General features: G+C 45.2%; 1 protein-coding gene across 12 annotated transcripts in view; it reads right to left on the bottom strand.

Moving 5' to 3' along the window:
• STAB2 (stabilin 2) overlaps positions 1-13860 on the bottom strand; it is a 175529-nt gene that overhangs the window by 83145 nt on the left and 78524 nt on the right. For all 12 annotated transcript variants that reach the window (XR_012420541.1, XR_012420539.1, XR_012420540.1 and 9 more), the window contains exons 23-27: positions 12425-12605; positions 10521-10614; positions 8936-9094; positions 3245-3340; positions 1460-1555 (exon numbers count right to left, since the gene is read on the bottom strand). Coding sequence is in view for 3 of the 12 variants with exons in the window: in XM_065524724.2 (XP_065380796.1) it covers positions 1460-1555; positions 3245-3340; positions 8936-9094; positions 10521-10614; positions 12425-12605 (626 nt within the window). In the remaining 9 variants the exon portion in view is untranslated. The remainder of the gene's footprint in view (positions 1-1459; positions 1556-3244; positions 3341-8935; positions 9095-10520; positions 10615-12424; positions 12606-13860) is intronic.

Genomic DNA, 13860 nt, shown 5'->3' with positions numbered 1-13860 from the left:
ATCAAGCCACTGTACTCCAGCCTGGGCAACACAGTGAGATCTTGTCTCAAGAAAAGAAACCAAAAGCAAGAGTGAAGTCTGTGTGGAGACGCCTGGAGAGCCAAGCTGCGGACTTAATTTTGCTTTTTGTGGGAGGAGAGGGACATCGTGAAAGCAGGATTTTAGAGTTTTAGGAAACAGAGTCTGTGGCCAGTGCAGAGAAAATGATGTGATTTAACGTGCCATGGTCTGGGTATCAGGAGACAGCTCCTTGGCCTGACTCGGTGAGTAGAAGGCACAGTCGACAGTGAGAGGGGAAGGGTGGCAAGGGCCTCCCAAGGGCAAGGTTCTTAGGGTGAGACTCTTAGTGCAGGCTGCGGGTCCTGGGAATTGTTAGGCTTATGATTTCGGCAGAGAGGAGGGGCAGGAACTCAACTGCAGGGAGTTGCATAAAAAGTAAGTGATGAGGAAATTTGTTAATTGACTTTCTCATTTTGACAAACATTTATAAGCAATGGGACTGATATAGGAAACAAGACACAGATCATCTCTCAAGAGTTTATGGTTATAGAGGGACAAATATCACAAGTTCTCACTCATATGCAAGAGCTAAAAGCTTGGCTCTCATGAAGACAGAGAGTGGATTGGTGGCTACCAGAAACCAGGAAGGGAAGGGGGAAGGAGGGGATGAAAGGAAAATAAAGAATATGAATGTATTTACTACCGCTGAACTATATACATAAAAATGGTAAAGATAGTAAATTATATACGTATATTTTACCTCAACAAATTAAAAAAAAGTTCATGGTCAAAACAGAAAAATGTAGGAGCAATGCTGATTTAGTGTGGCTCATGCTGTACAGATAGAATGTTCTACACTGGTGGTTAAATATTCGTGCTCTGCACTTGACAGCTATCAGAGCTATCACCTGGATTCCTCACTCTGGAGCTGAAGGGTGTTGGGCAAGTTTTGCTAAGCCTCTCAGTTTACCTGCCTGTAAAATGGGCATAAGAGTAGCAGAAGGTTGTTGTGAGATTTAAATGAGGTGCTGCTGCATGGTAAGGACTGTGCAAGATGCTTGACATACAGAAGCATGTACACACACACACACACACACACACACACACACACACACACACACACGGCAGGGGTAAGCAAAGGTTAGCCCAGACAGGAGAGCCCAGTGAACACAGCAGAGGCCAGTTAGTTGCTCCTTTGGGAAGTCTGACAATGGAAACAGAGTATCAAGAAAGAGAAATAAGGACTGCTTGCTACACAGAAGCTGCTAATTAGAAGCCAGCTGCCTTCAGCCTGTAGAAAACATGTGACCCAGAGAGCACATATGTCATTTGCGAGAAACAGCTTGCTTCATGTAAAATCTCCTGCAGCAAAAGATATGTCAATAGATCACTTTAAAAACACCTTAGCTACGAGGTTTAAGGATTGTCTTTATCATTGAGTTCATCATAGATGACTTACCACTGCTGCGTTTCCATAGCACAGAAAGCCATCTCCTTCATAGCCCTCTTGACAAACACAGCTCCAGACACCAGAAGAAGTAGACTGACAGTTTGCCTGAGAAAACCAAGATGAAAGAAATGGTTACCCCAACAAAAACGTTAGACCTGAGTTACATCTATGAGACAACAGGCTCCATCTAAGGTCAGACCTGCAAATTTGGGGCTGAAAGATGGTAGAAGTAACCCATGGACCCTTTAGTGTTGCAATGAAAGTCTCCTGTCTGCATGTTTGATGCAGCTATTAATTACAATTAAAAAATTATTTATTCTCATCCCTGCCAGATTTAGCAAATAAAAAAATACAGGATGCACAGTTAAATGAGAGTTTCAACAAACGATAAGTTTGAGTATATGTTTGTCCCATGCAATATTTGGTGCATACTTGTGCTGAAAGATTTTTCAACACATACTTGTGTATCTGAAATTCACAGTCAACTGGGTATCCTGCATTTTATCTGGCAACCCTATATTGGTTCTTCCAAGTTTTGGAATGGAATGAAACTTGCAATAGCTACTCACATCTGGAATGTCAGGGCTTGGTTGGGCTTTAAATCAAGCAGGAGTGTTAGAGTTCCTTCAGCTTTGCAAAATGCTCATGAGATTCTTGGGTAACAGACACCTTGGGGGCATCTCCCTCCTTATTTTTCTTCCAACAGAACTAGTCCCCCATGCCCTACCCTGCACACATACTAGGGGTGGGCCCTGGCAGCTACGTTCATAACAATCCCACTTCTTGGCCACAGTTGACTGACTCATATGTGGATACCTGGGCCCAGTTGGGCCAGTTAGATCCTCCCCTATTATTTTGAATTGGGACATGGGGTGCTGATAAATTAGAGGGTATCATTGATGGTGGGGACACCATTTACCTCAAGACGTACACAGAAGTACAAGTTCGGGAAGAGAGAGGCAGAGAGAAAGAAAATGCACAGAGGGAAGTCAAATGAGAGGCCACATCGTCTCAGAGGATCGGGGAAAGAAACTGCTTAGATTCTGGTGATCCTGCTCTCTTCATATGTCCTGGTTCTGGGCTCTTGGGAAGCCTAGCCATACTTCCTGCCTCTGGATTCCCAGAGCTACCCTGGGGGTCCTCCCAACAAATTTATTTTCTGCATGGACTCTGTTACTTGGAACTCCAAACACTGATTAAGGCATCAGACTTCATTGGTTCCTGTGCTCGGTGCTTAGTGATGTTCTTTTGAAAGCATAACCACCCCCAGCCCTAATACCTTTGCCTGATCTTTCAAAGTTGAAGAACAAGGCACTGTGTACCCTTGAATGGGCATTTTCACCGATAACTTAAGTAAAACTCTGTTGTGACATTCGAAATTGAAGTCCGGTTACCTCTTAAAGTATCCTTTAAACTGTTAGTTTAGAGGTGCCAGGTTTAGCAAATAAAAATACTGAATGACTCGTTAAATTTCAATTTTAGGTGAAAAATGAATAATTTTAGTATAAGTTTATCCCATGCCATATTTGGGATTTACTTGAGTTTAAAGATTATTTGTTACTTACTTCAAATTTAAATTTAACCATAACTTCTGTATTTTACCTGGAAGTCATATGCTGGTTCTTCCAAGCTTTGGAATGAAGTAGAAGTTGCAATAACTACTCACATTCTGCTTAGAGATTCCCTTTTGGGGGTAAGAGATTTTGTTCATTACTAGGCCCGACAGGAAATAATCTTTCTTTCTCAAGCATTTTTTTTTTTTTTTTTAAGGAAAACCAAGGTTAAATAACTCACCAACGGATGACATTTCCTGGTCTGTTCCAAGCATGAAGTTACTGGTTCACAGTCAATCCCATTTCCTCGAAATCCTTTCTTGCACTCGCACTCATTCTATAATTTTAAGAACAGAGTCAAGGGGATTATTATTATTATTTGAGACAGAGTCTCGCTCTGTGGCCCAGGCTGGAGTGCAGTGGCGCCATCCGGGCTCACTGCAAGCTCCGCCTCCTGGGTTTACACCATTCTCCTGCCTCAGCCTCCCGAGTAGCTGGGACTACAGGCGCCCGCCACCTCGCCCGGCTGATTTTTTGTATTTTTAGTAGAGACGGGGTTTCACCGTGTTAGCCAGGATGGTCTCCATCTCCTGACCTTGTAATCCGCCTGCCTTGGCCTCCCAAAGTGCTGGGATTACAGGCCTGAGCCACCGCGCCCGGCCTCAAGGGGATTATTGAAAGCAAGTGCCTTCCATGTGTTGCCCTCACACAGCACTGAGAAACGTCCTATGGAAACTGAAGCTGTTTGGCTCTCCCAGAGAACAGCGTTAATGTCTTTTGCTTGATATACTTCAAATTCTAGAGCTACTAATCTCCATATTCTACATTACATTTTCCAATATGATAGTTTCTTGGTACTCTCTTCCTGAATTTATTTATTTTTGAGATGGAATCCCACTGTTGCCCAGGCTGGAGTGTAGTGGCATGATCTTGGCTCACTGTAACCTCTGCCTCCTGGGTTCAAACGATTCTCCTGCCTCAGCCTCCTGAGTAGCTGGGATTACAGGTGTATGCCACCATGCCTGGCTAAGTTTTGTATTTTTAGTACAGACAGGGTTTCACCATGTTGGTCAGGCTGGTCTCAAATTCCTGACCTCATGATCTGCCTGCCTCGGCCTCCCAAAGTGCTGGGATTACAGGCGTGAGCCACCGCGCCCAGCCTCTTCCTGAATTCTTTTCTCCAGAGGGGCCTATGGAGATCGTCTGAGAGAGAACTTGGGCCCTACAAAGCATCATGTTGGATGGCCTTTCTACCTAATGAGAAAGGTCAAGCAAGCTATGGGGTATCCACTTGGTGGAGATGCATACATGAGGCCATTGCTAGCTTGTAAGGCACTTTGTTCAATTTAGAAACATTTGGCTCCAGCACGGTTTATCTTTTTAAAGCAGCATTCCTGGTAATTAAAGTTTGTGCCTATCTGGAAAGTCTAAGAGTTTCCAAGCCAACTAGTCCCAGCTGAGGGCAATCCTTGACATAAGAGAAGTCCTGATTCTCCCCCAGCCTGATTTCTGTAATTGTGCACAAGGGCTGATGGGAGTGTCAGGAAAGAGGATGGATGTGGACACACTCAATCTGAGTCAATGAAAGAGAACGAATCCTGGGTTTTTGGTCCATTCTGTTTCTTATAGAACACCACAAAGAGAACCCCTCTCCTTTCCCATCTTCCCATCAGGATGTTTTTCAAGTTTGTCTGCAGAAAGGAAGACAGAGCAGAGAGGAGACAGATATTATAATAGGTTGAACTGTGTCCTCTTATTCCCAGATTCATTTGTTGAAGTCCTGACCTCCAGTACCTCAGAATATGACCTTATTTGGAAATAGGGTTGTTGTGATATAATTAGTTAAGATGAGGTCATACTGGAGTAGGGTGCCATGGAGTAGGGTGGGCCCCGAATCCAGTAAGACCAGTATCCTTATACTAAAAAAAAGGGGGCTTTGGGAGGCTGAGGCGAGTGGATCATGAGGTGAAGATATCAAGACCACCCTGGCCAATGCGGTGAAACCCTGTCTCTACTAAAAATACAAAAATCAGCTGGGCGTGGCGATGCGCACCTGTAGTCCCAGCTACCTGGGAGGCTGAGGCAGGAGAATTGCTGAACCCGGGAGGTGGAGGTTGTAGTGAGCCGAGATCCTACCACTGCACCCCAGCCTGGGTGACAGAGCGAGACTCTGTCTCAAAATAAATAAATAAATAAAATAAAATAAAAGTTGGGGGTGGTGGAATTTGGAGACAGAAAGACACACAGGGAGAACAGCATCTGAACACGAAGGTAGAGAACAGGGTGATGTGTCCACAAGCCAAGCAACACCAAGGATTTTCAGCAAAGCACCTGAAATTAGGAGAGAGGAATGGAACAGCTTCTCCTTCACATCTGTCAGATGGGACCAACCCTGAGGACACCTTGATCTCAGACCTCCAGCCTCTACAGCTGTGAAACAACACATTTTTGTTGTTCTATGCCACCCAGTTTGTGGCACTTTGTATGGCAGCCCCAGAAAGCTAATACAGACACCAAGGCATTTTGTTCCCTTTTCTCAAGTGCAATCTGCCAACTCAAGTGCGTCAAAAATGAATGCAATCATTTGCTGAGTGCTTGGCAAGACATAAGACTGCAGTGAGCTTTTTCACAGTTAAGACTCCTGCAGCCACATTTTAAGCTAATTTTCTCCAGACCCATGAGCAGGTTCTGCTGTCAGAGAAATCAGAAGGATAAATAGGAAAGCAGCCCTCAAATGCTGTGGAACAACCGGACCATGGGACTTACCCTATGTGACTTTTACAACATTTATCACTCTGGCGTTATACATAGGTTTGTCTGTCGCCTCGCACAAGATCTCATTTCTTCAAGTCTGGCTGAGGGCCCTGGCCACGGTAATCTCTTATCCTCACTACTGAGCTTAGTAGCTGAGTGGGTGTAAGCACTTGAGAAGTGTTGGATGAACGAGCAAATGAATAGATATGGGAACATCTGTTTTATTTTGTCTGGCCAGCATCTGTTCTCTCTCTTCCTGGAAACTGCACACCATTTGGCTCTGAGGACACCATCACTCCCCCTCTCCCAGTCCACATGATAAAATGTGGCTGGTTCCTCCACCCCAGGGTGGGGTGCAGGGCCTTGGCCTGTGCTATCACTGCATCTTCCACCCCAGGCCTCCCCTGGCCAGATTTCTGTAATTGGGCGCAAGGGCTGATGCGAGTGGTAGGAAATGAGGATGGGTGTGGATGCACTCCATCTGAGTCAATGAAAGAATGAATCCTGGGTTTTTGGAGGAAGTTACCAGAAAACGTACTCCATTCTGCTTAACTAAGTATTCCGATGGTATAAGTTGGAGTGGCTGGAGGTCATCCCTCACCCCAGGAACGTGGGAAGAAGCTGAGCCAAGAAATAGACCCTTTTGCTGCCTTCTGAGCCCCGAATCATGTTGTGCCTGCAGCCAGATCCATATGTGGACTTTAGAGTCACGTGGGCCAAAACATTCCCTTTTTAAACCAGCTTTTTCTTCTTAAGAATTGAAGTAAATATATGTATGAGAAAATGTATCATTTTAACCATTTAAAAATGTATAGTTAAGTATTTTCACATTTGTATACTTGTATGCTAAATATATTCACATTTGTGTACAACCATCATCACCATCCTTCTCCAAACTTGTTTTCATCTTCCCAAACTGAAAGTCCATACCCATTACACAATAACTCCTCATTCCTCTCCCCACTCTAGCTCCTGGCAGCCACTATTCTACTTTCTGTCTCTATGAATCTGACTACTCTAGGAACCTCAGAGCAGTGGAAGCACATAGTATTTGTCCTTCTGTCTCTGGCTTATTTCACTTAGCAACACATCTTCAAGGTTCACCCATGTTGCAGCATGTGTCAGCATTTTCTTCCTTTTTAAGGCTGATTGCTCTTCCATTGTATACATATACCACGTTTTGATTATCCATTAATCTGGCAATGGCCATTGGGTTGTGTTCATCTTTTGACTACTGTGAATAATGCTGCTGTGAATACGGGTGCTCAAATATCTGCTTGAGTCCCTGCGTTCGATTCTTTTGGGTATATACCCAGAAGTGGAATTGCTGGAGCATATGGTCATTCTATTTTTAATTTTTGGGGGGAATTGCTGTGCTATTTTCCATGGCAGCTGTAGCATTTTACATTTCCACAAGTAGTGCACAATTGAGTTTTCTGTTATAACCGAAAGATTTCTCCCTGACACAGATTTTCTATCTCTGTCCCATTGCCAACTGTCACTCCCTGAGAAGCACCTTCTGTGGTCTATTGAAATAATTAACCCCAGCTGTAAATAGACAAACGTCAATGTCGAGGCTTTGCCTGGGTGTAGTACTTCCATCTCCCACCAGTTTTCAAGAGTGGGAGGTGGGCTAGGGTGAGATCATGCCATGCTCTTAGCCAAGCAGTTCAATTTTTTAACCCTTGCTCCTAAACATGTTGACCACCTTTTTTTTTTTTCTTTTTTTTTTTTGATAGAGTTTTGCTCTTGTTGCACAGGCTGGAGTGCAATGGTGCAATCTCAGTTCACTGCAACCTCTGCCTCCCAGGTTCAAGCGATTCTCCTGCCTCAGCCTCCCAAGTAGCTGGGATTATAGGCACGCGTCATGATGCCCGGCTAATTTTGTATTTTAGTAGAGGTGGGGTTTCTCCATGTTGGTCAGGCTGGTCTCGAACTCCTGACCTCAGGTGATCCACCTGCCTTGGCCTCCCAAAGTGCTGGGATTACAGGTGTAAGCCACAGTGCCTGGCCGATGTTGACCACCTTTTAACCCCCTGTGGGGGTCTCTTTGGAAAGAGTTCTGTACAGATCACTAATTTTGGTAGTTAGGAGCTCCCAGAGGATCTCCAACACTTCTGACTGTCTCTGCACAAGTGTCCAGCCCTGCACTGGCCCACAGGAACGGTGTTCCATCACTCATTTCTAGCAGAATGGAGAAGTGAGTGGGAATGATGCCTAAAGCCACAGAGTGAAGCCCTAAAAACTTCCTTCTTGGGTATTTTTAAATAGGGCAGATCTCCATTTGTCTGGGTAAATTCCCCCATGAAGGAAAGGGAAGGTAGGAGGTGGGCTTTACTATTTCATCAAGTTCCACTCAAGCTCCGTGTTTCTCTGAAACACGTGCACAGAAATGAGAGGTCCGAGAACCAAAAGGCTTGGGGTCAAGTGGGAGATATCATGGTGAGCAAGGTTAGGCTTTCCTCAGGCAGAGCCCTCATCATGGGAAGAAATACATTTCTCAAAGAGCAGAAAATAATTTGTAGGTCTTTAAAAAAGTTCAGCCTAAAACATAGAAGTGAGAAACTGTATCAAGATTCAAAAGATAAGGGGGTTGATTTCAAATCCCAGTTCCCATCTTCCATGTGTTCTGACCTCCTTAGCCTTGTATTCTAAACACACCTGTGGGTCCTACCTGTGGAAAAGGGTAGAAGCAGGTGGGCATGGGTCGGGGGAGGGAGCCTTATCAGTCGCCTGTTTTTTCATTGCCACAATCCTAGGTTAGTTGGTAGCCCCTCCCCTGGAGCTGATTAATTTTTAAGCAGTAGCCTTCTCTGCCTTGTTCTCCATTAAATGACAATGAGTGAAAGTGATCAATACGCTACAGAGCTATAGAAATATAAGGTCGGTCCAGGATGGTGACTAAGAGGGCAGCCCTGGAGTCACACTGGGTGCAAATCTTGCACTATTATTTATTTCCATGATTTATGCAACTAGCTTCTCATTGCCTCAATTTCCTTTTCTATAAGATGAGATAATACCTCATCATAGGTTTGTTGTGGCAATGAACCCATGTTCACTGCCACGAATGATTGAAAAAAGCTGCAGTAAGTTCGAGCCAAAGTATTTCTGTCCTGAGGGGAAAGAAAAGCACTGCATGATTCCTGCTTTCTCTTTGCTCCCATGACATCCAACCTACCTGCCCGGGACCCACGTACAAACAGGTTGCATTGTCGTGGCAGCCTCCTGCACTGGGCAGCAGGCAGTTGTTGATCTCCAAGCAGTCTCTCCCATTCCCTGTCCAGCCCTGCTGACACACGCAGGTGTGGGTGCCCGTGCCAGTTTTGATGCATTCTGCCTGCAGGAGGAAAAGAAAAAGCAAAGCCTCTGAATCCTCAGCCCAGCCACATGATTCCAAAAGAGAGAGTTTCCAGACATATGTTCCAGAAACACATATTTGCATTGAGTGAGGTGGAAATGCTTAATTTACATTGAGATTCATGAAAAGATTAGGTAATTTAGAGAACAAAATTGCTTGGAGCTGGCCAGCTTATGGCCACTAACATCACTGTGTTAGTTATTAAGCCAGGGACTGTTTATATTGTTTTGCAGGTGTAAACCATCATCTTGAGGAAAGTATTGTTATCTCTATTTTATAGCTAAGGAAACAGGTGTTGCCCAAGGTCATGCAGCTATAAAAAGGCATGAACCCAGGTCTGTATAATGTGGGAACCCAAGCTCCACGATATCAGCTCCCGGGCCTCTCAGGAGGAGCCTTGCCAGGAGGCTGGAGGACAGAATGAGAAGGAGAGAGGGGTACAAGATACGGTGTTGAGATGAGGCTGAGGGGGATGGGGTTGGGATGGGGCTTGTTCAAAGGGAATCAAAGGAATCTGTAGGCTGGGGTCAGGTGGTTTCATCTAGATTTTATCCTTAGAGCTAGAGGAAATTACGGAAGGGGCTTAAATCTGGGAAAAACATGATCTGATTCACTTCAGGCCACTCTGGCTGTGAGTGGAGAATGCACTGTGGGTAGATAATAGGAAGTAAAGAAACCAGTTACTAAACCATAGGTAAGGAATGAAGGTGACTAGGGTAGGGTAGGGGTGGCGATAATTGAAGGGAATTAGTGAAAGCAATGGTAGGTTCTAGCTATACCCCTACCAACAGCAGAACTTAGTCACTTGACTCTCCCAGATCCCAGTTTCCTAATCAGTGAAATGATCACTTGAGCCCAGGAGTTCCAGGCGGTAGTGAGCTATGATTACACCACTGTGCTCCAGCCTAGGTAACAGAGTGAGACCCTGTGTCAAAATAAAATAAAAATTCAAGGTTTAAACACAAATGCTTCACACATATGAAAAGTCATCAGACACTGACCTGTAGAATGTCTTTCCTCAGGATTTCCTAAAAAACCCAACCAACCAACTGAAAAAAGCCAACAAGAAGCCAGGCAGGGCCGGGCGCGGTGGCTCATGCTTGTAATCCCAGCACTTTGGGAGGCCAAGGTGGGTGGATCACGAGGTCAGGAGTTTGAGACCAGCCTGATCAACATGGTGAAACCCCATCTCTACTAAAAATACAAAAATTAGCCAGGGGTGATGGCATGCCCCTGTAATCCCAGCTACTCAGGAGGCTGAGGCAGGAGAATCGCTTGAACCCAGGAGGCGGAGGTTGCAGTGAGCCAAGATTGTGCCATTGCACTCCAGCCTGGGCGACAGAGTGAGACTCCGTCTCAACAAACAAAGAAACCAGGCAGGTTGGAAATGAAGACCAGTACTTACATTGCGGCTACAGCCTCCTGGAGTTAGTCCTGTGCAAGGGTCCATCTCAGAACATACAGTTCCATCTCCTTCATATCCTGCTTTGCAAACACAACTACAAAGGAGAGTGCACAAAATCAGCCCCAGAATAAGCACCAATGACCGAGAAGAGAGCCAGCCAGCTAGAGATGAGCCAGTTCCTGGCCGAATGGCTCCATCGTTTGCTCCTGTGGAGGAAGCCAGTGCTCAAATGTGGTCGGGGTACTTCTGGGGTCTGCAACCAGATACACCTGGGTGGAAATGAAGCCCGCCCACTTCTTAGCAGTTGTGTGACTCTGCACGAGTCCCTTAACAACAGAGAGATCTTATTTCTCATGAGGAAAATGGGCCCAATACCTCCCATATAAGGCTGAAGGTTAGATGAGCGAATGCACACCGAGCATTTAGCAGAGCACTTGCAGATCATAAGGCTCAACACCTGACACCTGCTCTTATTTTACCAGCACCTGCCTCTTTATAACTCTTCCTGCTCAATACTAGTTATTACCTCTAGTTCAGCAAAGAAGAGCTCTACTCTGGCTTCTATGCAACAGCTCTTAAAATATTTGAAAATGACAATCAGGTGAGACTTCTCCTCTCCCCTTCTCTGGCCCCTCATGGGTTTCCCCCCAACACCACATTCTCAAGTGCCTCTTCTGTGAGCTGACTTGGTTTCTTGACCCATTACCTTTCCAGACGCTCCTCTCAAAATGTTCCGTGATGATACTTTTACTATTAAAGGTGGCCCATTTATTCATGTGTTCAACCAATATTTATTGAGTGCCCTATGATAGATGCTGGAGACATTGTACCCCCATGTTCTACTGCAAATTCAGTCATCCGTGCCTTACAAAAATTTAAAAATATATATATTTCATGTATCAAGTTTCCTAGAGGAACAAAATACATTATCTGGTGTCCAAATGAAGAAATAGGTTGATCTGTTCCAATAACGTTTGATTTACCTAAGGCAATATAGTTCATACAGACCCATGCTGACAGTCCTCTGCAGATGATTTAATAGGTTTCGGGGGTAATTTTGATTACATGTAGTTTTGCCTTACGCACTGATATAGATCCTAACTCCTTAGGAAAAGGCATTTCTATTGTACAACCGTGGAAAAACAGTCTCTTGTCTCATAGCCTACAGTCTGGTGGGAGAGGCAGACCAAAACAAATAACTACATAAAATAAAATTTAAGAAATTAAGAAAAGCAGTGCAAGAAGAGGACCAAGAATTCCAGACACCCTCTGCATTTCCCAGGATATTTTAGGTGGTTACTGCCTTGGAGCTAGATATTTCCAGCGAAGTACATTTCTTCTGGCATTTTCCCCCTCAGACCCACTGCAGAATGCTAGACAGTATTAAGGAAACAAATGGCAACCTATTGGTTAAAGACCCAATTTCCTGCAAGATGCCTTTAACAGGGGAGAAATCATTAACAGCTTTAAAAAGCAAAGGTGTCTTCAAAGACTGGAACGTTGGTGGACAAATCTTCATTTCTTTCACATATGTGGTGATAATAATTATGGTTTCCATGATGGAACATCTTTGATGTGCTAGCTCTGGTACTAGGTGATTTTGCATTCAGTTCTGCTAATCTCCACAACCGGCCTGCTTGGTAGGTATCATCACCCTCACTGTACTGTTGAGGAAAGTGAGGTTCAGAGAGGTTAAGTAACTTGCCCACAGTCACACAGCTGGTAAGTTTCAAAGCAGGGAGTGCTGCAATTGAAACCCAGCTCAGACTGAGGTCCTTTTCACAAACACCACACTGTCAGCTGGAGGTAACAGGCCTCAGTTCAGAGTTCAGATATGGGTTGGTTCTGTCTACAGCTAACACAGTGACTTAGTGTCACTAAGGGCCATCCCCTCACAGACCTACCTGGCTGTCCCACTGCTGTATTCACAGGTGGCGTGGATGTGACAGAACTGCACGTAGGGCCCACAGGCTGAGGTCTGCTTATCACAGAGTCTCCCGGCAGAGCCGTCTCTGCATGTGCCGGTGAGGCAGGCCCCATCGCTGTCTATCCTGTTATCGCATGTTCCATGAACGCACGGGCATTCTGAAAGAGGAGGAGGAGGGACATCCGTCCAGGCGTTGGGGACAAGCCGAGCACTGAGGCAGAGCACCCTGGAGGACAGGGACCACCTCCTCTCACCCCCCATTCACTCTTGTCAAAGCAGAGTCTGGGGGCTGAGCCGGGGGAAGACTCAGGCTGTTATTTCTTGGAGTCTTAAGCGTTCTCAGAGTGCCTGGGAGAGCCCTGGGGAGCTTGCCTGTCCCACCCAGGAGGGGAAGAACTTGGTCTCAGAACTCCTTTAAGACTGAGCATGGTGACTCATGCCTGTAATCCCAGGACACCGGGAGGCTGATGTGGGAAGATTGCTTGAGCCCAGGAGTTTGAGACCAGCCTGGGCAACATGGCGAAACCCAGTCTCTACAAAAAATACAAAAATTAGCCGGGCACGATGGTGTGTGCTTGTGGTCCCAGTTACTGGAGAGGCTGAGAGATGGGAAGATCACTTGAGCCTGGGAGTTTGAAGCTGCAGTGATTTATGACTGCACCTCTACACCCCAGCCTGGTCAACAGAGTGAGACCTTGTCTCAAAAACAAAACAAAACGAAACAAAAGAAAAAGAACTCCTTTTTATCTATATGTGTGTGGGGTGTGGGAAAGAGGATGTGACACTTTGAAAGAGGCCAAGGAACTCCATTTTCAACTACTTCCTTGTTGGAGAGTTTAGCCTGGAAACTTCTCACCTTTCATGAAGATATTCTGGAATAAAAAGAAGTGATTTCCCAAGCTGGCAGGGCTCCTGATATGTAGCTAATGTGTTTGTTTTTCACTCTGTCACAGCAAACCAATGATAACCAATAGGCAATATTTGGGCACTGACTTCATTCAAGGCACCGGGTCAGCCTTCCACATGCACCATGGTCACCAGGCCCAGCAGGTAGGTACTTTTATAACCCCCATTTTTCAGATGAGGAAGCTGAGGCCCAGAGAGAGGAAGCAAACTGCCCGACTTGCTGCTAAATTCCCAGGCAGAAACTTAAACCGGGATTCAAAGTCCATTTCTGTTCGTGACTGTGTAAACACCGTAGATCATTACATGAACTGGCATTTCCATATCACTGCTATCATTTTAAACCTTAGCTGCTGAATTTGCTTTCAATTGTAGGTATTTGAAAATTGTAACACGGGCCGCCTCATCAGACTCAGGTTCCTATGCATGTGAAAGTGGAAAGAAGGACATGGAGATTTTCAGAGGCACCTGGCAAGGACTAGGGGGGCTTGGAAAATGATCAGAAATAAA

The sequence above is a fragment of the Macaca fascicularis genome, chromosome 11 (genome assembly GCF_037993035.2).
Source record: "Macaca fascicularis isolate 582-1 chromosome 11, T2T-MFA8v1.1".
Classification (NCBI taxonomy): Eukaryota; Metazoa; Chordata; class Mammalia; order Primates; family Cercopithecidae; genus Macaca; species Macaca fascicularis.
The sequence above is the reverse complement of the archived record's forward strand: the minus strand, read 5'-3'. Positions and strand labels throughout refer to the sequence as shown.